This window comes from Zonotrichia leucophrys, chromosome 2 (assembly GCF_028769735.1).
Source record: "Zonotrichia leucophrys gambelii isolate GWCS_2022_RI chromosome 2, RI_Zleu_2.0, whole genome shotgun sequence".
NCBI lineage: Eukaryota > Metazoa > Chordata > Aves > Passeriformes > Passerellidae > Zonotrichia > Zonotrichia leucophrys.
Genome location: NC_088171.1, coordinates 57049730 through 57074917, shown reverse-complemented (window position 1 = coordinate 57074917; position 25188 = coordinate 57049730). Strand labels below are relative to the sequence as shown.

General features: G+C 37.9%; 1 protein-coding gene across 2 annotated transcripts in view; it reads right to left on the bottom strand.

The window, feature by feature from the left end:
• ADCY1 (adenylate cyclase 1) overlaps positions 1–25188 on the bottom strand; it is a 160430-nt gene that overhangs the window by 108746 nt on the left and 26496 nt on the right. For both annotated transcript variants that reach the window (XR_010439149.1, XM_064705070.1), the window contains exon 2: positions 6344–6493. Coding sequence is in view for 1 of the 2 variants with exons in the window: in XM_064705070.1 (XP_064561140.1) it covers positions 6344–6493 (150 nt within the window). In the remaining variant the exon portion in view is untranslated. The remainder of the gene's footprint in view (positions 1–6343; positions 6494–25188) is intronic.

Sequence of the window (25188 nt, the reverse complement as noted above, 5' to 3'; positions counted from 1 at the left end):
CTGGAGACTAACAGGTGCTGGTCAGTAGAAAGCTTCTGGGCAATTATTGCTTTGTGAGAGACCAAAATGTGCCTCTATATCTCTTTTTACCTGAGAAAGGCAGAAGATGGACCAGGCATGCCATGTATTTCTTTTCTGTGTAAGGATCTAAGCAGCCAAATGGGGCAAACGAAGCAGACACCAAGACAATTTCTAATCTCTGATTTGGCTAAGAGACACTGATGGTCATCCTGCACAAGTGGGCCTGAAGTCCAGTAGTTCAAACTGACAGCCTGAAATTGCAACACTCCTTATTTCTTCTTTTGCCTGATCCTAGTAAAGAACAAATAGATTTTTGAAGATAGAATTTCCTGTGTAAGACTGTAATTTGATGATGGAATAGATACAATTTTAAGCTGTTCTGTAACATAGAACATAGTAGCAATATTGTACAGGCTCACCCTGCTAGCTAAAATTAGTCCACCTATATTTTTCAAAGATCATACTGGCTAGCTTTTGCAGAGGACCAAGTATCACCACATACCTTGCACTTTGTGCAAAACCAGTATCACTTCCCTGCTGCATCATTTGACAAGAATATGGTTTTGCATCCACACATGATCCATGTGAAATTTTTGCCGCAGGGTGATTTGCTGATGCATTCTGACAGTATGAATGGTTACAGAAACAAGGACTGTATTAATGATAGATTTCATATATTTTTCTGCACTGAAAAAAACAAGATGCAATATTCTGAGAACAAAAAGTACGGGAAACATGAGGAGAGCCTGATAAGCGTGATGCCAGGCACTCTAGAAATTACTTCTGCCTGGGGCTGTGCAAATAACTAATTCCTTCATTTGGTTGCTGAATTGAAAAGCTAAAAATCTCAGCAAACTGTTATCCACTACCAAAACAAAATCCAACACTATTTGCTTTATTCAAAGTTAATGTAATTTTTCCCTTTCTTCATAAGGGCTTGAAATTAAACACAACAGACAAACCCACTGGAGGGCTTCTGTAGGAGTCATCTTTTTACTCAAATATACAGGAGGTGGTACAGACATACAAAATGCAAAATGCCTAGATCAAATTGTTTTAAAGCGGAATGAGGCAGAGAATTCGAAGGCAAGACACCCTAAGCAGTAGTTCAAAGTATGATGCAGTGAGAGGCATGTTATCTTTTGTTGACACCTTTTCCGTTTCTATGAACAGTTATTAATCAAACCTTTGACTCAGGGGTGACCCAGTTACTACATGCAACATTAAGGACATTGCCCTAAATTGCAGAAGACACTTGGAATGCAGACACATATGCATGCAGATATTTGCACACAAAATTCAGCGCTGCACAAGGAAAATTTAGCTAGCTGCACATTATCTCGTGAACATGTATGAAGGAACTGCAGACCATCACCAAAGTTCTAGTCTGTCTCCCAGAACCAGTGTTATTGCAGTAGCATGGTGTTGAACAACATTTCAACAAATCTAATTAGTGTAGCTGGAGTGGCAGTGTTGTGGTCCTGAAGCTAGACACACAGCTGGCTGTCTCAGCCCCAAGCTTCCTAATTCCCAGTAATTTTTAAGTGCTTCATTCAGTTTCTTATATTAAATAGATTAAAGTTTCATGTGTTGTAGTGAAGTACACAACTATTTCTTGAAAGACAAGTGCCACCAATAAATACATTTCTCCAGTCCCAAAGGTTTGAAAAACTAGATTTGATTTCACAATTAGTTTTTAAGACAGCAATTCACCCGTTCTGGATACTTTGCTATTTTCCAGTTGATTTTCCAATGTCAATTCTAATTGTGAGGAAGTACAAAAGTTACATTTAGGTTGGAAGGAAAGATCTAAACAAATGGCTTGAAAGAAGGCTTTATTGTGCAAATATACTTGCATGTACTAATGAAATTAAATAATCGGTGAAGATATTTAAGGTAGTTTTGTGGGCTTTGAAGGTTTGCATGAAGTCAAATGTTTTCCCGGCCTTCCTTATATGAAAGCAACAGGCACTTTTCATATCAACCTGTGCTACAACAAGTGCATTTCACCAAGGAAAATTATGTGTTTTATCCCCAAATTTAGTGTATGAATATGCATCAAAATATTCTTCTTGGCAGAGCAAGAAAAGGAGGGAATGTGATTAAGATTCATTATAAGGTTGGCAAGAGTGGGCTAGGATGTAGCTTCCATGCATCAGGAGACCAAACATATGACAGGCCTTCACCTTGGAAAGAGAGATGAGCAGGGTTGTGAAAGTCTACAGTGTTGTGAGTGGCATGGAAGAGGTTATGGCAGGATGATTACCAATGTCACAAAACAAGAGCTGGAAAGCACAAAATCAATTCATCAGACAACAAGTCCATGACAAGTAAAAGGTAGTTGTCTTATACAGCGCATACTTCGAAGATTAATTAGCACCCAGTTACAGTGATGACCACAAAACTGTGGGGATGACAAAACTATAAAGATGCTGAAAGAGACACTTGGAAAATGAGAGTCTGCAGGTCTTTGAAGACAGTGGTCCAGTTGCTTCTCAAATTAAGATAGACTCAGAAGAACAATCATATCTCTTCCTTGGAACACAGCTCCATTTCAGGAGCTACTATACCTGCAATTAATACACAGTGAGTCACATCTTCCTTACATTCCCTTTTAGTCAGACGGCAATCAGTTGCATCAGCAGCAGACTCCTTTTTCTGTATTGAATACATCCCCCATTCCCCATCCCTACTTGCTCCTTTCTTTCTTTCTTGGGAAGGGGTGAAGTACTGCTGGGAGAACAGCTGGGATGTCTTAAGACAAGGAGTCCTTCAGGGAGCTGGGTGACAATGCTTTTTTTGCTATACAGGCAAAGGATGATGTGGAATTAAGGAAGTGGACACAGAGAGATGGTGCAGTGGGAGTGAGGGGAAGTGCTCAAGTGCTCTTAAGGAGCATGAACAGAAAAAACAGAATTCCAGGGAAATGGACCCACCTCACAATAATTATTCTTAGCTGTTTGCTCTGCAGAGGATGGCTTGCTGCTGAGATTTATAGATAACAAGAGAAAAGGTTTATCTCAAGTGAATGATTGTAACTATTTGTTCATTATCTAAAACCTGGTTCTTGGCCTTTGCTTCTGGTGGAACTGTAATCCAACATTCCGCAATGCAAGAAATGGATGATGCTGCCATGAAAGCCCGTTATTCATTGTGACCACAGATAATAGATAACATGGTGAGCCTTACACTGAATATTAAAATAAACAGAATCTGTCTGCTCCCTTTCTCCCCAGCAACACTTTCAAGGCTGTTTGCATGAATCCAAAAATGCGCCAACACAAGATATTTATTCTTGCTCACAAAGATAGTTTTATCAAAATTATCCTTTGGGGCTCTTACTACAAATACATCCCATGAGGAGAATTCACTGTAAGTAGGACACAGAGGAAGAAATCTCACTTACAGCTTCATCTGTGGTGTCTGTCTCACACAGTCAACACTTCAACTTCAGGAAGCTGTGTCTGTTCAAAAGTCAAGACCATGTTCTTTCCTTTCCAGTAAGAGATTTGCACAGAAATGTCAGGGAATAATTTTACCATTTTGGGTCACAATTCTCAGTGTTAAAGGGCTATGTTTTCTAGGGCAGATCATTTGGATGAGATAAGAAAGTCTGATGAAAACATTCAGACCTTTTTAACATGTAATGTTGATACTTCAGAGAACAAAATTACAGAACTGATCACAAAAATTGAACTAGGTCAGCAGCATTTCTTGTCCTCTCAAAACACTCTTGAGTGCTGCCAGCTGGAAACTCAGAGTATGTTATGCCACAACTGCAGCATAATTTTGTAGCCTGTAATAGTGTTTTAATTCTCACTCTGGTTCTAGAGCTATGCTAATATAGTGTGAGAACAGCCACAGAAAGTATTTTGGTGGTACTTGTGACAACTAATTAGCATATTTCACAACTGCACTGAGTTTTACACTGTAATACATAAAATTAATTTCACAAGTGTAAGAGAAAATTTATTCTCTTTCCTGACCTGTACACTGCCTTAGAAAAACATTTGCAGGATTATCTAGGTACACTATCAACAATAATGGCAATTATGCGTAATGTTATTGCTTTTGTTGTGTTTCTACATGCATGGATAACATATAAAATAAGACAGATTGCTAATTTTTTTTTTTCTTTGCTAAGAGAAATTGCTAAGAGAAACACAAAAAATCAATTTTGTTTTCATGCTGGATCCCAGAAGTAGGAAGTAGGTTTTCAAAGACAGAAATGACAGGCTTGTTTAAATCCCATAAGTGAATTTATGACACATTTATGCCTTTAAGAAGTCTGCAGCTTTGGATTACAAAAAACCAGAATTAAATCTAAAGGCTTCGATTCTAACACCATTTTTACACAGCCAGCAAAGACATTCAGTGTTCAAAGAGATGTCTACTTATTACAGAGTACGTTCTTCTCACAAACAACATAATCACTTAATTCATAACAGAAAGTACTTAAGGACATGTGTTACTCCACACATAGGAATAGACTTGCTAAAGAAATTGCAAATGGGGGACAGTAAAATTGAGTGAGGTACACAAGCTTTGAGGACCCTGCCATCTTGTTTGGTCTAAGTAACCACCAAACGTCACAGACACATTTTCTGAAAAATCCTTTCCTTAGGATTTTTTTCTCCTGAGAACCTGAGAGGCCTCAGGAACAAAATGTAAACAATGGTTATCTGCTGCTCTGGAATGCAACAGGTAGATCTGTGATTGGTCTCATGTGTTTTTTTTCTAATTAATGGCCAATCACAGTCAGCTGGCTCAGACTCTCTGTCCGAGACGCAAGCTTTTGTCATAATTCTTTGTTTTTCTATTCTTAGCTAGCCTTCTGATGAAATACTTTCTTTTATTTTTTTTAGTATAGTTTTAATATCATATGTATCATAAAATAATAAATCAAGCCTTTTGAAACATGGAGTCAGATCCTCGTCTCTTCCCTCATCCTAAGACCCCAGCGAACACCATCACAACCACGCCACAGAGGTATTCCAGTGTCACTCTCTATTATCACCTACACAGAAAGAAAAAGCTAGTCCAAACCTTACACACCAATAGATAATAGCAGATTTAAGCTATGATGGGTTTACGCTATAAAAGACAAAGATTGTTGTCTTTTTCCCAACCTGGAAGTGAAACTTGAGATAATTTTAGCTCAAGGAGGTAATATAAAAGGGGAACTTTATTTGAAGGACTTCAGAGGCAGTTATGGAAAGATGTCCACAAAAGTCCATCCTTCTCCAGGCATAAGTACATTTTTAAAGGTTCAGAAAATTAGCATAATTGATAAAAAATACCAGTTAGGAAGACAAGTGGTGATGCAATTCCCTCCTGAGGCCAAGTCCCTTCTCTGGAGCCCCCCATTCAGCACTTGTTGTACTTTGTCCATGAGATGTATCTCAGAGAGTTGTTCTGAGCCTTGGTTCCCAGGAGGAACCAAGATAGCATGGAGCCTTGTACCCTCCAGGGCTTGGAGCTCTGGAATATGTTTTGTCTTTCTGCTTAGGGAAAGGCCATGGAGAAATACTGGGAAAAGTAGCTACTAATACAATGGAACAGAGTTACAAATATTTGTGTGAAAAATATAGAGAACATATAAAGGAAAAAAAAAAAAGGGAAAACCCAAATGGCATGAAGATCTGTGAGTAAAACCAGCAAGGTTCACAATGTAGCATTTTCTTTGTCTATTGTTTCCAAATATGCTTGGAAGGTTGACTGATAAAATTGTATGAAAAAAACTATCAAATAACTGAGGTGATTTTTGAGAAAAGATACTGATTGCTATTACAGTTATTCTTATTATTAGTTGTACAAAAACATAATATATTCATTCTTGTTATCAATTATACTTATTCATTTACCAGTGCAGCTCCTTGTGCTCAAAATGTTGACTTTTTTAATTGATGCTATAAAGGCAAACAGGTTATAGAACACTTAGCGAGAAGAAAAGTACTTACAGCGCATCTAACACCCACCCAAAAACATTGAAAACATCCATACAGATAAATAACCACAATCTTATATTACAAAAGTGTTTTGGCTTTGATTCAGCCCTAAAATAGATCCCTCTGGCACTGGAGCTGACAGTAGCTGTGGAGTCAGCCTGTACCTTCTCTGAGCTCTGCAGATGAAGAGTGAAGAGTGTGCATCCTCTGGGGAAGAGGACCTGAAGCAGATGGGGGAAGGCAGCATTTCCTATGCAATGGAAATGCACACATGCCCTAGCATACATTTGGCAACAATGTCCTGACCTATGGTTCACATAACTACAGTCATCTCAGGAGAAACAGAAAAAAATAAGTAAGTTTTAGAAACTGACCTGTTTTTCATTTTCATCCTCCAGTCTCAGCCTGTCCTCAATGCAGTTCCTGGCCTGAAGGAATGCCTTCCTTTGAGCCCTTTCTGTCAAAATCCTCACAAAGACCCCATACAAATTTACACTGACAAAAAGGATTGCATTGGCCACAAGCTGTAAGAAAGAAACAGAAATAAATGTATATTTTAAAATACAGATTTTCATTTTACATTTCTGCTCAGCAAGGATATATTAAAAAAAACTTGTTGAAAACTGTGGCTTGCTAGCCACATCACTGATACCTCTTCCTGCACTGAAACAATTACAGCAGCTATCACAAATATGGGAAAGCAATACTGCATAATACAGAATTTTGCATCTGTTGGAGTTAATTTCTTTTAGATTGTCATCTTCATTCATCAGCCCATTGGCACATCTGTCCACCTAATAAGGAGAGTAATATCATCAGTATTTTTTCAAATATACCCTGAAAACTGAAATAGTTTTTCTATGTTTCTGTAAAGAAAATATATTATTGTCCCTTTTTTAATAGTGGAGAAGACAGGAATTGACAAATCTGTGACTGCAAAAAATGTGTGCCTAAGTACTCCAAGCTTTCATATTGTGTAGTTTGCATTTGGAAAATCTGTTTCTCTTCCCCTATTCACTGTTAGCAACCATATTGTACTATTTGAGAAATCATCCAAAATATCGTTGATTTTATCCTGCAGCAGATCTCTCAGAAAGTGCTGAGTCCTTTCAGATGATGGCCCTCAGCCCAACCCAAGGCCCACCACTATGCAATAATCAGTGACCACGAATTACATTGGAACTACTTCTATGAACAGTGTTTTTGTGAAGGACACAAAAAGACACAACTGTCTTTCTGGGTTTTTTAAATGTTTTAACAATATGAGATAAAGTTACTTAACTAACATAAATAACTGAACAGTGATTTGTACGCAACTTCCGTATCAAAGGCAATTATGTCCAAGTTTCTCACCATATCTCTCAAACATGTCTTCAGATTATAATTTCTGCAATGCAATGTCTATTTAGTTAGGAGAAAGTGGTGCCTTTTTACCCATTGTCTTTTCAGTCCCAGTATCCTTATATACCCTAGAGCCTTCAACAACATCATGATAAAGATTCATGGGGACTCACAAATTCCCAAAAATCAGAAATGAGCTGGCATTTAAACCAGTCAAGAGGGACCAAAGTAAGAGCAAAGAAAGACATTACAGCAAGTAACACAATTCATGTCAAGTTCCTATCCACCTAAAATAGTCGAAAAAGACCATATAACTGACATTTGTTTCCTTTTTCAAGGTATACATTTCAAGGTAATACACCTCTACTGCTGCATGATCTACCAGCATAAATTGGAGAGGGGACAATTTCTTTTGATTGCACATTATAAGAAGTCAAAGTGTACCAACAACATAATCAAATTTTAAGAAAAATAAAACCACTGGTATTGTTGTAGAGAATGCTTCCTTAAGAAGACTAGGGTTGAAGGGTTTATGGTAAGCCATTATGGTAAACAAAGATCCAAAATGACGTCCCTGATATCTTTGGACAGACTTTGGGAAATGTTCCACCCTGCAAAAATCAGCAGGAAATTTCTGATGTGCAGAACTAAAGGTAATAAACATCCTACCTATTCACTCAGAATAGTGGGAAGAATTGAAAGACTCATTCTGGGTCAGTTTTACAGACCTTCATGGATTCTCAAGTCCTCTTTTACCTTCAAACCTGGTTGTTATTAGTCAACAGGACATCAACAACAAATTCCCTGCAAATGTTCTCACCAGCACAAAATCCAATGATAACGTATCACAATTAAAGGAGCTGTGTCTAGTGGTACTTTCCCCCTCAGTTATCAAGAAAGAAACAATTATCTCACAAGAGCTAAAAGCAGTGAGGAATGGTGTTATAGCTTCCTCCCAAGAATGGCAAAATGTAGGTGTCACAGTTTGATGCTGGGACAATGCCAGTGCCTCCATGAACATATATGCTCCCTGGTGTCTGCTGTGAAATGTGACCAGGAATAGAGCAAAGCAGGTTCCAACTTAGGAATAAAGAAGAAAAACTTTATTAACCTACAACTATATGTAAAAAGAAACACACACAGAACTCAGCATGAAAACCTTCCAAAAACATCCCTCCTCCCTCCACCAATTTTCCAATACATCACAGTAAGACAAAACCTTGGATTCTCAATTCCATTACCATCTCTTAGATCACCAACTCTCAGTCCATCACCACCCTTTAGATAATCAATTCTCAGTTCATCAAGGAGAGAGAAGTCCCTCTTGTGCCATAGGCTTCCCCTGGAAACACAGTTGAGACCTTTTGTGTTTCCACGTCACACGTGGCACCATCTGGAGATCATTTGCCATGGTGACGTCTTCCTTCCATGTCCAGTGCTCTCACCACTGCACATGGACCAGAGCTGCTTCTAGAGTTCCCCTTTTAAAGATGCTTTGTCCAGTTCCAAAAAGAGCACAGTCTCTCACTTTCGGCACACCTGTACCCCCAAATTCACCACCTGGGGCGAGGGGTCTTGAACACAGAGGTCTTCTTCCCTGAAGACGGAGGGCACCACCACCCTCCTCACCCACTGTCTCTGTTCACGCACTCCTTCACATAACATCACTGCACTCTCTTGGCTCCAAGCCATTGCCTCCCCCTAAATGCCGTCTCTGTGTCACAGGAAAAATGGTTCTGTCCATGGCTATACAAGAAAAGTCCACTCCATCATCCCTCCTACCAAGATTGTTCTCAGCTACTCTCATGGCCCATTTCCTCTTATCTCTATCTCTTTTCTCATTCAGCTCCAGGAGGATCAGCATTTGTAAGGTTTCCATCATCCAAGAAAAGGGTTAAAAATCTCTGGCTCCGCCTGTCCAGAACTCCCATGGCTGCCCTGCTGGGCAGCTTCTCACCTGCACTCCCCCCTTCTCCTTCTCGGCTGGCTGTGCTATCAAATTTCAAGGTGGCACAGGCACAGACACCAGCTCGCTCTCTCTCTCTCTCTCTCTCTCTCTCTCTCTCTCTCTCTCTCTCTCTCCTGGTGGCTGGGAGGTGGCTGCCCGATGCCTCTTGGCGCTCCTCCACCCTTCCATCCTGCAGGGGCCTTCACCTCCCTTCTCTGTCCAAGGCCCGGCCTACCTCACCAGGCCGCATGGCTTCCCCTCTCCCGCCCAGCCTGCAGCCGGGCAGGGGAGCTCTGACCTCCCTCACGGACTGGATGGAACCCAGGAGAGCTTCCCCCTGGGAGTTCTCTGCTTTTAGCCCCCTGTGTTCTCAGAGGCGTATCCATGTCCTCAGTGGCCACACCAGGTGCTAATATTCAAATCTGAGCGCTCATTGGTTTGACCACACCATACCAAAAACTCACTTCCTTTTCAAACCAGGACAGCAGGTTCATCTGCATTCTGATGAATTTTAACCTCACAATCTCATATACCACTTACTACTTCAGATGACAATACAGATAGTAAAACTTTGATGATGAAATGCAGTACATGGGCATATTATTTCATTATACAGGGTGAGCATAGCCTGCAATTCCCATTCTGCTTCACTTTGCTTGATCACAGAGAGCTGTTTGAGGTATATCAATTTTTTATCACAAGTTAACACCTTCTAAAATGAAATAACTGTAGAAATTCCAGAGGAATCCTATTTTTGGAGACATGAATATGACCACACTCACTTTATCCTTGCATTTTATCATGCCCAAGTGTGGTGTATTTTAAAGCTAATTCTTCAAGTGCAATGGTATAAAAATAGAAAGGATTTTTAAAGGTTGTATTCAAAGACAATGAAGAGAGCCCGCAGAAAGAACAGAGCTGACAGGTACAGACAGTGCAACTACTTGACCCTGTCCATATACAAAACAGCTGGTAATAACACAGGGTGAAAAGCTATCTTTTTGTGCTGATATCAGAGTGGCTCAACACATAAATAAAGTGTCTCTACAGACAATAAAAACAGCTAGTTCAGTTTTTGGATTTCAACTGGAAGCAGTAAAAAGACCATACATTCTAACAATCTGCCAACTGTTCTGGGACTATCATTATCATTTCACTCAAGCAACAGTGATCACCTGGTCTAGGGGTAACCAGTAGGTGGGTTCCTGCTACTTTCAGGCTCAGCAGGGTAAGTAATTTTCTGACATGCTTTGAACAATTTAAGATAAAACAGAGGCTTAGCTGTCAGCTCTGGCCTGCAGGGAATCAGGAAAGTGATAAAGCAAGTAAAAGATTCATAGATTTCAAAATGTGAGAAAATAAAGTAGGGCAGATTGTCTCCTGAGGTAAGAGTTCCTTTCCTCCACAACCTGTTTCTACTTAATTACTACTTTTCCCCCAGTTGCAATGAAATACTGGTCTTTTTCTCTACGTTTCTCTAATGTGTCATTTTCCAGTCTATTCATTTTAATATGTATCATTTTAACTACACACATATATACATATATATTATATATATAAAAATATGCATATATTAAAAAAAAAAAAAAACAAAAAACAAAAAACATTATTTCCTATAATTCCAGGAAAGATGGTGAGACTTGCTGTTAAAACTAAGGAACATTGGAAAGGTACTAAGGCATTCAGAACTGCTGAAATATCAAGGATTTTCATTTTAGGTCATCCATATATTATTTACTATATTACTGCTTAGTGCTCTTCAGGTTTCGCCATCACTTTCTATTTAGAGAACTACCAAAAAACTATTTTAATCGATGAAACATAAAATGGTTCAAAGATAATTTTATGCTGCAAACTTTAAAACAATGTTATTCTTTCAATCCATAACAAGATTACAGGTCAGCCAAAAAACAAAAAGGCTATCATGGTCACGAAAGCGGGTTTCCAAAATTACTTTCAGTCATTGTCAGTGAATCTGGCATCTGCATTCTGCTTATTGCAGCATTTCAGTATGAACATTCTGAGCTATAAGATTATCAGGTCCTCAGTTGGTTACACTCCCTGCCAGCGGATGAATTCTGGCATCGTTACTTGTGTGAGGGTGTTAGCAAAGGCAGACTTCCAATATAGTTAATCTTTATGGGCTGCCTGGAGGCTGGAACCTCCACCAGCTGTTACAACCAAATGTCTGTCTCTCTCTCTTGTTTATTTCTCTATTGCATTTTTTGGGTCTCAACTTACTTTTGGAAAGAAACCTGAGCAGTGCAATACAGCAACACCCATCAAGGAGTGAGTAAATAATTCTAGCAGTAGATATATGTAACACGCTTATGCACACACAGAGCTTGAGGAGCTTAATTAAAGATCTCCTTTTTATTCCCGAGATTCATCTCCCTCTTCTTGAGTCTCCCACAGGATTAGTTGAGAGACTCTTTGAAGAGTCTTTTGAAACATTTTTCCCTGTTCCAGATAGGATTTATTCTCTCCTTTTTCTTTCAAAGCAAGAATGCTCATGTGTGCTTTCATCGGCACACTTGCTCTTTCTCAATTAAATGGTGAAAAATTCTTCTACATAATATTATTTTTATTTTGAGAGGACTCTGTTTACTCAGCAGACATTCTGTTCTCAGGTCAAGAGTTGCATAGTAGATGGTTCAAAATTAAAGCTGGTTTTGTAGTAAAACAGAATAATTTTGTAGTAAAACAGAAACAGCTTTCTGTTTTACTACAAAATTATCTCAGAAAAATGTGGCTGTTTCAAAAAAATGTAAGTGGCTTCTGGATCACAGAAAACCTTTTTACAAAGTGGTGCTCATATGGATGATTATTGAATAAGTCATATAGTCTTAGGCTAAATAATAAAAAAAGAAAACTTGAAGAAACTCCCTCGGAATTTTACTGTGCTTTCTAAAAGGTGGAGTTGTGGTGTAAGTAAGACTTCAGTAGTTACCACTCCCAGAGTTATAATTTAGTAGCTAATATCAATATTTCATTTATTCTCAGAAGCGTGAGTTCTCATGACAACTCATGAAGTAGAGTGGAATATGTAGGAGATGTAGCCAGCATTTCCATATGAAAATTGAAGTTCACTGGAAAAGGAAAGATCAATGCAATTTCTGTGTACCTTAATCCTTAGATACTTGATGGGAGGTATGGTATGTCTGAACTCTACTTCCAGTTTTCTCCAGTAATCGAATTTTACTGCAAGTGATTTCTGTGCTACTATTGTTGCTCCTGTTAGGATAATATAATATTTACCCATTCTGTCAAAATACTTTGACAATGTAACATTTACTCATTCTGTCAAAATACTTTGAGATGTGGTAATACAATGCATTACTTTAAAATTTGAATGTCTATTGTGAGGAATGTCTCTAAAGAAGGAGTTATGAACAGCTTACAAAAATGACTTAGTGCTTCTATCACTAAAACCCTTGAAAAGCAAGGCAAGACTGCTCTTTATGAAAATTGTTGGTATCCTGAACAAGGGTTTAAACGAAAATGGTCTCTCCTGTTATGGCAAATACTAGCATTAGAGCAGTGCTTTATTTACAGTGCTAGACTGTGCAGAGGAGAATGCACAAACAGCTCTTGATTCTGACATGGTGTTGTTAAGTTTAGAAATTAATTTAGTCAACTCACTTTGAAATGTTTCAAGCATGCTTAATTACTAAATCTGCTCCCTCTGATCGCTGAAGCAGTGCAAGAGAGGAAAGAGAACTTCTCCCTAGTTCCTGAGAGTTTCCAAAAAAGAACACCCTCCTACTAGAGGAGGCAGCTGGACAATTTTTCTCCAAATAAATGTATTCTCATTTTGAATAAACATCCCTCTATTATTTTGGTAAAGGTTAGGTTCCAGCTGGCTTATGTCATATGCTAAGGAAATACTGTTCTGCTGTGCTATTCAAATGGTTTCTGCATTCATTTGTAACCTCCTGAATCTACAGCATACTCTAAAAGGAGATTAGTGAACAGTTATTTCAGTGACAATGAGGGCAGGAGTCGCTGTTGAGGAGAAGACAGTATCACTGGGATGTCTATATTGTACAAATAAAGAGTCATTATTAGGATATTGAGGATGCTAAGTACACTAACTACAGCCAGTTTTTCTGAAGTGTGCACACACCATATGTAATTACAGAAATCCACTTTGTGTCTCCCCCTTTGTTTGCATACCTGCTTGACCTAAGAAAAACACATAATTTAAAACATTTTTTTAAGTAAATGCCATACACCTTTGTAAAAAAGTTCCCTCTACAAAAGCAGAGTTACTGAGAGCCATCAAATACACCAGTCTTAAAAATTTCACTTGATCTATCGTTCTTCAAAGGATATGCTCTTTTAGCTTGGAAACATGCTCTGGAAGAAGTTAGTGAACCTCCCTCCCTCGTTATAGACTGTTGGCTGTTTATCCTGCCCAAAGCATTTACCTCTGAAATCAGGTAGCCAAGACTTATGATGATGGAATAGCAGAAGTAGAGCTGATTGAATCATAAATTTTGAATCCGAAACCTTGTGCAACACAGAAACTTAAAATAATTCTGATAAATGTAACTATGATTATGCAAGATACCAAATATTTATTGTGCTGAAGTTGCAAAATGGCAGCTTTCTCCTAATCAATACCGTCATTCAGGTATATTATGTGAATCTATAACATTAATTTTGGCCTCTTTTTTTGAGATTCTTAAATTCTGTGCCTTTCTTAGGGAATTTCTGAAAGCAACTCACAATTCCCTCATTTTTACCTCTCCCAAGAGCAATAAATTAAATCTTTGTTTTGATGTATCAAGACTTTTGGGTTTGGGTTGAGGTTTTTTTTGTTGTTGTTTGTTTTTTGTTGGTTTGGGAGTTTTTTTGGTTTTTATTTGGTTAGTTTTTTTGTTTATTTTTTGGATTTTTTTGGTTTGGTTTTTTGGGGGGGATTGTTTAGTTTTGTTATTTTCTTGTTAGAAAGACAGAAAGCAGCACTTATGCACAAGAACTTTTGTTCTTTCTGCTTTTTTAATGAAGAAAGAAATTTTGATTTTTAGGGAATTTGAAAAATACTATACAAAAGACTTACAGGTAACCTATAATAGAGAACTGATATATGAAATTTTAGATAGAAGAAATAAAGGACTGGATGGAAAATACAGGCTGAAATACCTTTGAGTATAACTTCTAAATTACTTCAAACTATTCCAAATAATGAATGGTTTCATAAAAGCTGTACTTCTGGGAGAAAAAAAAAAGACCAAAGCACACAGCAATATTCTTTTACAAATGGCTGGCAAAATTGCAACAGTACTGTTTGAAACTTTCCAATGGTATGCACTGGGCTGCTGTACTTCATATATATATAAAAAAATTTTAAATGGTATTGTTTGTCTCCACCTGATCCCTGTTTTTTATATATCATGTGTACCTACTGATACATGTGTGTTACAGACATAATGTGAACAATATTAATTATTTCTCTTGGTCTCATATTTGTATGCACAAGCCCAACTGATGTTAGTATGAACAATCTTCCCATATATCAAACTAGAGTTTCAGATAGATAACAGGAGATAACTTCTAGATAACAAAAACTCTCTCCAAAGCCCACAGAAGTGGCACCATTCAAAAGAGAAAAGCTGAAGAATATTACCTGTGAGGGAAAAAAATTTTCTAGTCATCCATATTACTTTCTGGGTATACAAGAGGAACTGGCTTTCCACAGTTTTTCAGTATATGAGAGGCTATGAATGGCTCTCAGAGAAGATATGAAAGATGTGATACCTCAACTATAGCTTTCTCTTGCTCTTATTGTGTACTGCACTCCAGAGTGTAACAGGTTCACAGAACAACACATACCTTAAACACAATAATATGGTCTCAGTCACTTCCATCTATGGAAACATGACACGACAAGCTGCCCAGAAAAAGACAAAATATTCTTGCTAATGCCTTATGTGTCAAATCCCATGTATTTCCTACTTCTGAGAAGATACAGGCAAATGTTACTGATATGGTTTAGGAATGGTATTCTTCAATTTAGTGTTCTCACCAAAACACTCCAAACCATGCAAAAATACTCCAAGCCATGTGTAAACTCTCTCACTCCCTCCTTCCCCTCCCTGTCCTCCTGTAGCTGCTAGAGAGGAGAACTGGAGGGACAAAAAGCAAAGATCATTGGTGGAGATAAGAACAGTTAACCAGAAACAGCAATAAAATAAGCATGGTAACAGCAGCAATATCACTGACAGAGTGCAGAGGAGAGGCAAATGATTCAGACACAATTGCTCACCACCAGCAATACCCTGAGCGTGGAAACACTCCTGCCCCGGCAATGATGGGAGGTGGTATAGGATAACCTCCTGTGGCTATTGCCACAAGCCATGCCTCTTGTGGCTACTGCAAATGTTAACCATTTCCTAGCTGGAACCAGGGCAGTTACTTGTATTCCTTTCCTGGTTTAGCTGCTGCATTCTTTTGCAGTGTTTTTTTAAGCCATCATAGAACAAATAAGCCCTCGGTTCTTCAGTATACTGGAAGTGCACTAGTATACACTTCTGTACACTGGGAAGTCTGCTATGGGTTTGGGGTTTTTGGACATTCCAATTGCTTCCAAGCATGATGAATAGCTGCTATCTATCACAAAATATTTGGAATATGTTGCCCAAGTAATTTCAAATAATTTCTATAGAAATTGTGGTCAATATTTTTATTTATTTATGCATGCCATTAACTTCACAGAGTCCACATCACCAGCCTCTGAAGTTATTCTATATCAACCCAAATTCTCAGCTTTCTCCCCTTTTCTTATTAGTTAGTATAATGCTTAGGTTTTGCTATTAGAGCACAGTGCAGAAATCTTTTGTCCAAAATTTATTTGCATTTGTTTTATGGAATACATAGTTCCTTTCCCCCACAAGAATCAACCTATCTTTTTTTTAAGCTGCAGTAATTAAATACATCAAGATTGTGGGGATATACAATCCAAGCTAGTTTGAAACCTTTAGTGGTACCATAGTTGCTAGGTGACTGGACCTTCAGATCATAAATGAAGGTTTTTTTCATTTGAGTCCTGTGCATGGTTGAGAAAGAGCAGGTAGTGGCCTCAGTCTGGTGCCTGGCTGCTGCAGACAAGAAGCATTTCTTATCTAGAGTACAGCTCTTAGACTACAGATGCAGAATGAGGCCATGGTTTCAGTTCAGCAAGAGCAGACACATTTTCAGATTGTGCCTGTAACAACCCAAAGAGGATGACTGCCCAGTCTGAGTGGGACAGCCTCCTTCCTGGGCTCTGTGCCATGCACCCTTCACAACCCATTCTGTGGACACATCTAGAGTGAACTCACTGTCGCCTCATGCTGCTGTGGCATGATCAGGTTACACACACAAAGTATACTCCACAATGTCCCCCTTGAAGGGCCTGGCGTTCTAAAGAGTGACAGTAATGTCTTGAGCCCCTGTATGTTCTGACAGCTCGAACACACTTCCAGCTTTTCACTTAGGCCCTCTCAGTCAGCAGCTTTAGTTTAGTTTTCAAAGCATTTTCTGTGAAATCTCAAAAGTGCTATATGAAGTTTTGCCAGTAAACCTTGCTGGGGCAGAGGGCTATTCTGCCAGCCAGTAATAGAGCTGGTGACACAACATGGGTTTTCTGAGTCTGAGCTCTGTTCTCTAGTGTTCAAGCTTGGACTTGTCAAGCCTTGGAACTGTGCTGCTGGGGATGAAATACTATCCCCAGACTTACTCTATGTGCTTCACAGCCACTGAACCATCTACCTGGTACTGAAATGGTGCTCTGTGCTGTACACGGTCTATTTCCAAAGATGACTTGAGTTTTGCAACTGGACAGTTGGGTGCATAAAACCTGGGAAATGCAACATCAATCCCTAAAACCTATAAGTGCCTTTTTTGAATTTAGCTTCATGGTACTTTTTCAAGGTCTGGGAAACAGCCATGGATACAATCAGGTTCCCAAATCAGTGTGTGTCAGTTAGGTATAATCACAGATATATTGCAGATGAGAAAATAAACACAGATTCAACTCAAGAAGCTGTCCAAAGATTACACTGTAATGAAGTCATTATCGAGAAATCATGCTGAAATGCATTACTTAAGATCCTACATAATAAATTCAAATAATTTTTGGTGACCCAAGCAGTGTCAGGTACACAGTGCCGTATCAATTATGGAGCTTCACATTTATTTCATGCCACTAAAAAAAGTTTGCTCCCAAAATGTCCAGAAGTATACAGAAGTCTTCTAACAAATTACCTCGAAATTAATTTGAATGGCTAAACTATGAGGACTTGGTGGTGAAACACCTGGTCCTTTAGGGGATGAATGAAGCCAGATGGAGATAAGGAGAGGAAAAAGGGCATGTCCTGTTGCTCTGGCTGTCTGTGCACTGTTAAAATGAAAACATGACTGCACCAGTACTAAACTGATCTCAGTCAGTTTCCCCTTGCACCAAAAAGATTGCCTGCTAGACCTGACAACTGTCCTCTTGTATCACTTTATTTTGGTCTCCATGCAGACATTTGATGCAGTTGGTGAATGATGCCACTTCTGGTCAATTGTCCTGAAAAGATGAAAGGGCTTGGCTTGAGGAAATCATGTTCTATTACACAGAGCCCAGTTACTTTTCTCCCCATTGTGCTTTACAACTTGCAAGAGCTGTCTTTACAGATGATACGATTTTCACTCTGCAGGGTCATTTAACCTACAGTGTCTTCTGTCAGTGTTGGCATTTGAGAGCTTTAATATTGTCCAACTTAAAGGAGAAATTAGGAAGAGATGGAGAATTTTAGCCATTTTATTGTTCAATTTTGAAAATTATTTTTGCAATGAGAAGCCAGCTATACCATATGTCACTAAGAAACTGATTAAAAAGGGGATTGATAGCAGATTTAAGAAAACAAATTCTGGTCACATTTGCACTTGATGCACAGGCTGATTAGGACCACAAGAGAATATTCCTCTGTTTAATTATTGTAATTAACAATTTAATCAATCAGTCAATCTGTTTCAAGAGAAGCCAAATAAATTCTAAATATTTAGGATCAAAGGACCAAATCCTTCTGATTTTCAGTTACTGATCCTAAAAATCAAGTTAATTGCTGGAACCTCTGTATGGTAATGATTAAAAATAGTCTGTGTGTGCTATAAAATGGAGGCATGATTCCATAGTTGGGAGTTCAGGTAGCATTCCAAACTGATTCATACAAACCTTATTGCTGGATCAGGACCTTAGAAATAACAATCTGACAATTTTGTGAGCAACAGAATGTTTTGAAAGACATATCATAAGGGCACAAGACTAATAAATTCTTGCATTGCATGATTGTCTTGTTGTGTGTACATGTTCTGGTTCTGTTTTAACGTAACATCATTTAGATGCAAACCAAAAGATTCTGGGAAAAAGAATATTGTGAATGCCAGTCATATAAAAAGACGGAGTTAAACTGTGGAAATAAATTAAAGTATTAACTCAAAAACTTGAAGATGTAACAGGATACAAATTAAGGGGCCTTTTAGTAGAAAAGAGGATGAAATGGCAGAAAATGCAAAATAAAGAAAGGAAAAAGAAAAACAATTAAATGGAACTGAACATGCCTATTCTGAATAGAAGAGTAGAAGAGTAATAAGAGGGCTAAAATGAGAGATATGCCAAATTAGCACAGTCTTTAAGACTGTGCTTTTTTTTTTCTTTTGTTTGATGTGGGTTATTTTCCTTATTTTCCTTTTTTTTTTTTTTTATGTCATATTTTGGTCTGCCTCGTAAGAGAGGAGTTTGGGCTATCCTTTGTTGAAATGAAAGAAACAGGTAAGGATCACAGAATGCTATTCTTTGAATTCTGAATAAGATGCCTTTCTGGTTTGGTTTTCTTGGGCTTCTATAGCTATCAAAATACTCAAAAACTCACCCCAACTTTCATTTAGTTTCTTCCTGCTTAAAAACTCTCTGGTGGGTCCCTTTTCTGCTTTGAATGTCTTTTCAGTTCTGGTTAGCTTAAGGTTGTCCATCAAATTAAGATTGTATGATCTTAAGAGAAAAAAAAAATAGCTATGCTATTTTTTGTACATATTATAAAAGATTATGCTATTTTCATGTACATATTATAAAAGATTGCAAATACCATAATTTTATGCCCTGGAAAAACAAGAGTGATATTTAACTGAGTTATTGAGTATTATGAATATTTCTTTTTCTGCTCCAAAACAAATGAGAGAGATAATAGGTTAAGCCCCAAAGTAAACTCTTCACTGATAACAAGATAGTAAAAGTCAATTGTAACTACTGTAATGGGTCATATTATGTCATATTACATCTTCCTTAACTGTACAGAAATCCTCTCTTGCTGATTGTTCTCTTTATTGCACAAATAAAGAAATAATAAGTTTAGAATAGGACATGTATAGTACAGTGTTGCTGTACTTTTGCCTTCCTTTGGTACCGGGTCTGCTTGTTGTCTGACCTCAAAGCTACAGAATAAATCCAGGACTGTATTTGGCTACATTTACAACAGCAAGCAAAATGCCCAACAGGTGTGCAGCTGGAAAGAGGAGGTGCTCAGGATGCCCACAATAGGTGCATTTTGGAAGGGGTTACTTTGGACCAGCTCTAGTTTGCCCAGTTTCCATTGCAGTCTCTGCTCTTGAAGACACAAGATGCATTACCAGCATACAGACAAGAGATTTGGCTTTTTCTTCACCTCCACCCCCTTCCAATACAGCAAAAAAGTAGATATCACTTTTTTTAAAGTCTCTTGCCCCACAAGTCTCAAAGGACTTGTATCATAAAGACTGCACAGGTAGAGAAGAAGATGACACATCACAAAGCTATGTGCTGAATCATGCTAATGTAATTGTGTTTAAGAGGAGTTCATAATAAAAGCAAATATAGTACTACTGGCTATACTATGAGAATGTATGAGAAACCTACAATATACAGAAGAGCCTGAGATATGTTAATTACTCCATGACAAAGCCTTGATTCCTAAAGGAAGATTAAGATACTTCTTACCAAGTCATTTAAAAACTTGTCAACCATTTTAATATTTTCTAATATCTGCTGATAACAGTAGACTCCTGAAATAAGTAGTTCCTAAATCATTATATGATGACACCAGAAACTATTAAATCATTAAATGATGATACCAGAAACAATCTTGGAAATTACAAGTGTGCAATAGGGGATTTAGAAAATGTATGTGATACTGAAGTAAAGTTTCATTATAATTATGCAGACATCTAGAATATTTTAGACCAGAAATGTAAATAAATAATTTCACAGTAAATAAGAGACTCTCCATTTTTTCTTTTTTCTTTTCCTTTCTGTACCTAAGAATAAAAATATATGTGAATCATACATTCTTACAGCAACTGCATATTATTTACATTATTTTTTATGACACCTAAAAGAATTTTGCATATTAGATTATTCTAATGAAGACTCTGCTTTACTGTTATCATTAATAGACTGTTTTGATGTATCTTTTGAAGTGTAATTAAAAATAATTTAAGAAATGTTTTATGTCAAAACCTTCAAAAATTTTCCTATGTGATTGTCCCAATGGTTTGACAAAGTATCCACTTAAACAGTCCATGAACCCTTCTGTGAGAGATCCTAATTTACAGATTCATTAGTGATAGTTCTCCTGCCTTCAGAACTAAAAATCAGTGATCTGATTCTAATTTCCTCAACAAAATCACCTGAAGTTCTTCTTAAAAGAGCATCAAACATTGAATCATGCAGTACCTGAAAGTTGAGGAGATAGTGTAAAGTTCAGTGAAGACCCTTAAAAACTGGAGATGTTGAGTTAGTGACTTTGAAACAGGATGAGTTTTTGCAAACAGGATGAACATCAAAGAAATAAAAGATGAGTGGAAACAAAACAAAAGAACCCGGGAATTTTGCCAAGGTGGAAGACCACATAGCTCAAGAGCACACATCTTTAGCAGATGAAGTAACAGATTACTTCAAGTAAGAACAGCTGCAGGGAGAAACAACAAAGCAAATTAAACAATAAAACCAATAGCTTGAACCAGTTAAAGTTCCATCTAAACCCTGTAGAAAGCAGGTAGTCAGACCAAATGGGTGTATGCTTGTATGCCAATACAGAATGGGGAACTGGGATGAATTAAAACCAACTAAGAAAGACCATATTAGAAGGCAGAAGTGGCTGTTATTATTGGTTTTATATAGGAAGAAGTGACAGAAAACTATGAAGAACAACCAAATCTGTAGGTAAGCACAGTCAGGGGAAAGGCAACACAATGCTTAAAGGAAAGTTGTGTCTGTGAACATGAAGTCTGTCTCTGTAGTATTTTTATTTAAAAATTAATCTGAACTAACTGTAATGCAAATCACAGGGTGACTACTTCTGTTTACTTTTAGGCATTTCCAGCAACTTCTAGCTCCATCTAGAAGTTGGAGTGTCTTTTCTTAAGTCTAAATACCAGTTAAAACACTAGTCAGAGGTGAAATCCATGCTGCTCACACAAAGTTCTGTCAATTTTAGAGACATAATCATACACTTTACAATACATAAATAACAATTGCCCCAGTGCAATTCCTTTTAATAAAACCCAAATGCACAGTCTGTAATCAACTAAATATTCTATAATAAACTAAATTTTGACAGTAGTCACTTCACATGATCTGGTTCACTTTTGTATCTACATGAAAGCCAGAATGATAGCAGGCTTTCTGCTTTAATAGCCTAGGTTTCCACACTGTGTTCTACAGATTTAGTTATTATAACTATATTATTATTGCCAGGCTAACTACATGTCTCTAACATTTTGAAAGTTATTTTAAATTCTGGCTTCTATTATGCTGTATTCTCTATGTTGCCTTGCTTTGGCATGTTGAAAAAACCCCCAAACACTTTTAAATAAAAGAGGCAAATTTTTGTATTGAGCAACTAATGGGTCTATTTTGATATAATTAACTAAGCACAAGAACTAAGATTCAAGTTTTAAAGAGAACTCTAAATAACTTTATTAATGTTAATATGTCTGTAATTGTGTTCAGATTACATAAATTATGTACAATTCTACCCTTAAGACCTGTGCTATTAGGGATATTGAGTGAGATATATTTCCATGGTAAGGCATTGTGTAATGAATTCAGTGTAGAAAATACACCAAGTAATTACATTTTTGCCTGCCTAAATTTCCCCTATAGGGTCAGTGGATTGTAGGAATCTGCCAGCGGTTAAGTAGTAGCAGCTTTTCAGCAATCTACTAGGCAAAATAACTCCGCTAAATCTGTAGTCTCAATGCTATCAAATGGACCAATATATCTAACTCATCACCTGTATAATTGCACAATTAATGCAACCTAGTGGTTGCTGCCTCCAGTAGAACATTATACAGTACTAACTTACAACTGTCATCCTTTGAGGTAGGGAATACCACCAGTTCTCTGGGGGTTTTTTAGTAAGCAGTGAATGCACACAGCATTTTCAGTAATCAAAACAAGACTACTGATAGAAGTAAGATACAAGTGGAAGAATAATTTGATCTAGCAAAGCAACATTTTAGCAAAAATGAATCAGTTTGTTTAGGGACTTATGAGTTTTCACAGTCAAGAGAGCCCGTTGCCACTAGCCTTCAAAGGCGTATGTCAAAAGGTCGAACACTGCTTTATGTCTCCTGAGATTAGCACAGTGCTACAAAGACAATACCTTCTGAGCTCTGAAAAACTGTATCTACGGAATGCAATCTCTCTGCCCAAGAGACTTGAAACTCTCTCTTATGGGGGTTTATCCTTCCAGGTGCAGTGCGGTGCTCATTTTGCTTCTGGTTTCAGGGTTTGAACAGATTGTTGAAGCTGTGTGCTGCAACATCATTAGTACTGCTATGAGCACATGAAATGGGGAGGGAGTGTGGGGAGGCACAAAGGCAATGTGAGCCAGCTGAAGCAGAGACTGCCCTGATGCTACTTTCTGCTGACTCTTGTTCCTGTCCTGAGTCAGCAATCACAATTTTAACTGGCTTGGAGAACTCATCTGACTAAAAACAACCCACTATGTACAAATAATCTTATTTTTCAAAGTTGTACCCCTTGAGGGATTACATTCTTTTCAACACTTAGCAACATGAGAATCACCACTGCATGAAAATATGTTCCAGCTAAACAAAATGAATTAAGCAAGATGCCACAGATATTGCTATTAAATCATAAAATGTTGGCCATGGTTATTTTTTCCACTGGGAGGCTGGTAACAGTGATGAAGATGACGTGTTTAAAGATAGACATTAAAGATGATGTATTTAAGTTAGTTGCAGTGGTAAAAGAACCTAGAAAAGGGCTTCAAATGTCTGATTTATTTAACAGTACAGGTGCAAAATAGAAGAGTGGAAAGAATAGCCTTTGCTAAGCCTCAGCTCTATCAAGAAGGCCCTCTTCAGAAGAATAGTCCAGAGGGTCTTAAATCAATAATAAACCTACATTCTGAACCTGGCAGAGATTTCTTAGACATGTAGTTCCCTGACCACACACCTCTCATCCATGCTGACCAAGTAGAAAAGGGTATGGCAGGTAAATACCTCCAGTGTCCAAAGAGACACCAATTATGGACTAAGTACAGTAACTGTCTCCTGCTGCTATGTTGCCTATGGAATAGGAAAGTTTTGGATCAGCTGCACAGGATCTACATTCTGAAAATTTCTAAAGGTTCTCTGGCCAGAAAGATTGTAATATGCTGGAATCACAGACTCACAGAATGGAAAGTAGTTAAAGATAATGAACAATTTGTACCAGAGGTGCAGTCTGAATGCTACAGTGGAAAGCTTTGGGAAATGACACAGAACTGAGGGTACAAGGGAGAAAAACTTAGATTTCCTTACAAAAATGTAGATGCTTCTGTGAAGGAAGCTCCAAGAAGAATGTTAAGCTTTTCATTTGTGAGGAGTTTTTTGTTGGTTTGTCCAACTTTCTTTTTGTTTGTTTTTTCCTTTTATCCCTACTTGAAAGAAAAGGGAATTTTATTACTGGATTTCAACAGAGAATACAGTAGGACCCACCATATTTGAAAGCTACAGAGACTACCATCAACTCTGGAGTCATGAAGCCACAAGTAAAAAGGTAAAAGAGACGGTTACAAACAAAAAATGTTCCTGTCCATTCTCAAAGCATAGATAGACAGACAAGCAATAGACAGCCTGCCCACTCCTAAGACCTAAAGACAGGTGGACAAGAGCTCCCAACGCAGCCAAGTGGGATGCTGCCAGTTAGCTGTGTTCATTTGAAAAAAACCCCAGACCAATCAGGTAACTAAAATCAAAAACCCATAAATCAACCATCCAATGTAGATGATGGAAACAATATTAGTATGAGCCAGTAAGGAAACAGGGCAAGCCAGGCACCCCTTTCTAGGACTGACAGAACTGCTCAGAAGACCAGCTAACCGCAGTACATTTTGACAGACACCTAATCACTGCAGAGATCCCACAAAGAGTTAAGAAGTGAAACAGTCAAACCCACAATTCCCAGATGGAGTAATTCTTCACAAAATATCAAAGCTCAAAATCAATGTTTTTAGCAGTTGCTGAAGGTTATGAGTATCATGCAGTATTTTGATGACATTTTTCTATTTAAATAAGCACCCCAGGAGAAGAGTAAAATAAAACAAAAATCAAATGTCTCTGGCAAAGATATGTCACACAGTTCCAATTCAGCAATATTTAATTCAACTCCTGCAAAACGTTTATTAAAAAAAAATCCTCACTTTTTTCCACATCTCCAGCTTTCTTCATCAAAGAGCAGTTTGCTCTGAAAATTTTTACCATGCAGTGGCACACTGGCAAACTTGGTGAGTAATTCAGATGTGTTGAGAAATAGAGCGTGGCTTGGAACTATTAAGAATGCTAATGTTAGGTCCATCAACTGGCATTAAAGCTATTGCACAGGCTGTTGGCTGATCTGGGGATGCAAGAAATGGC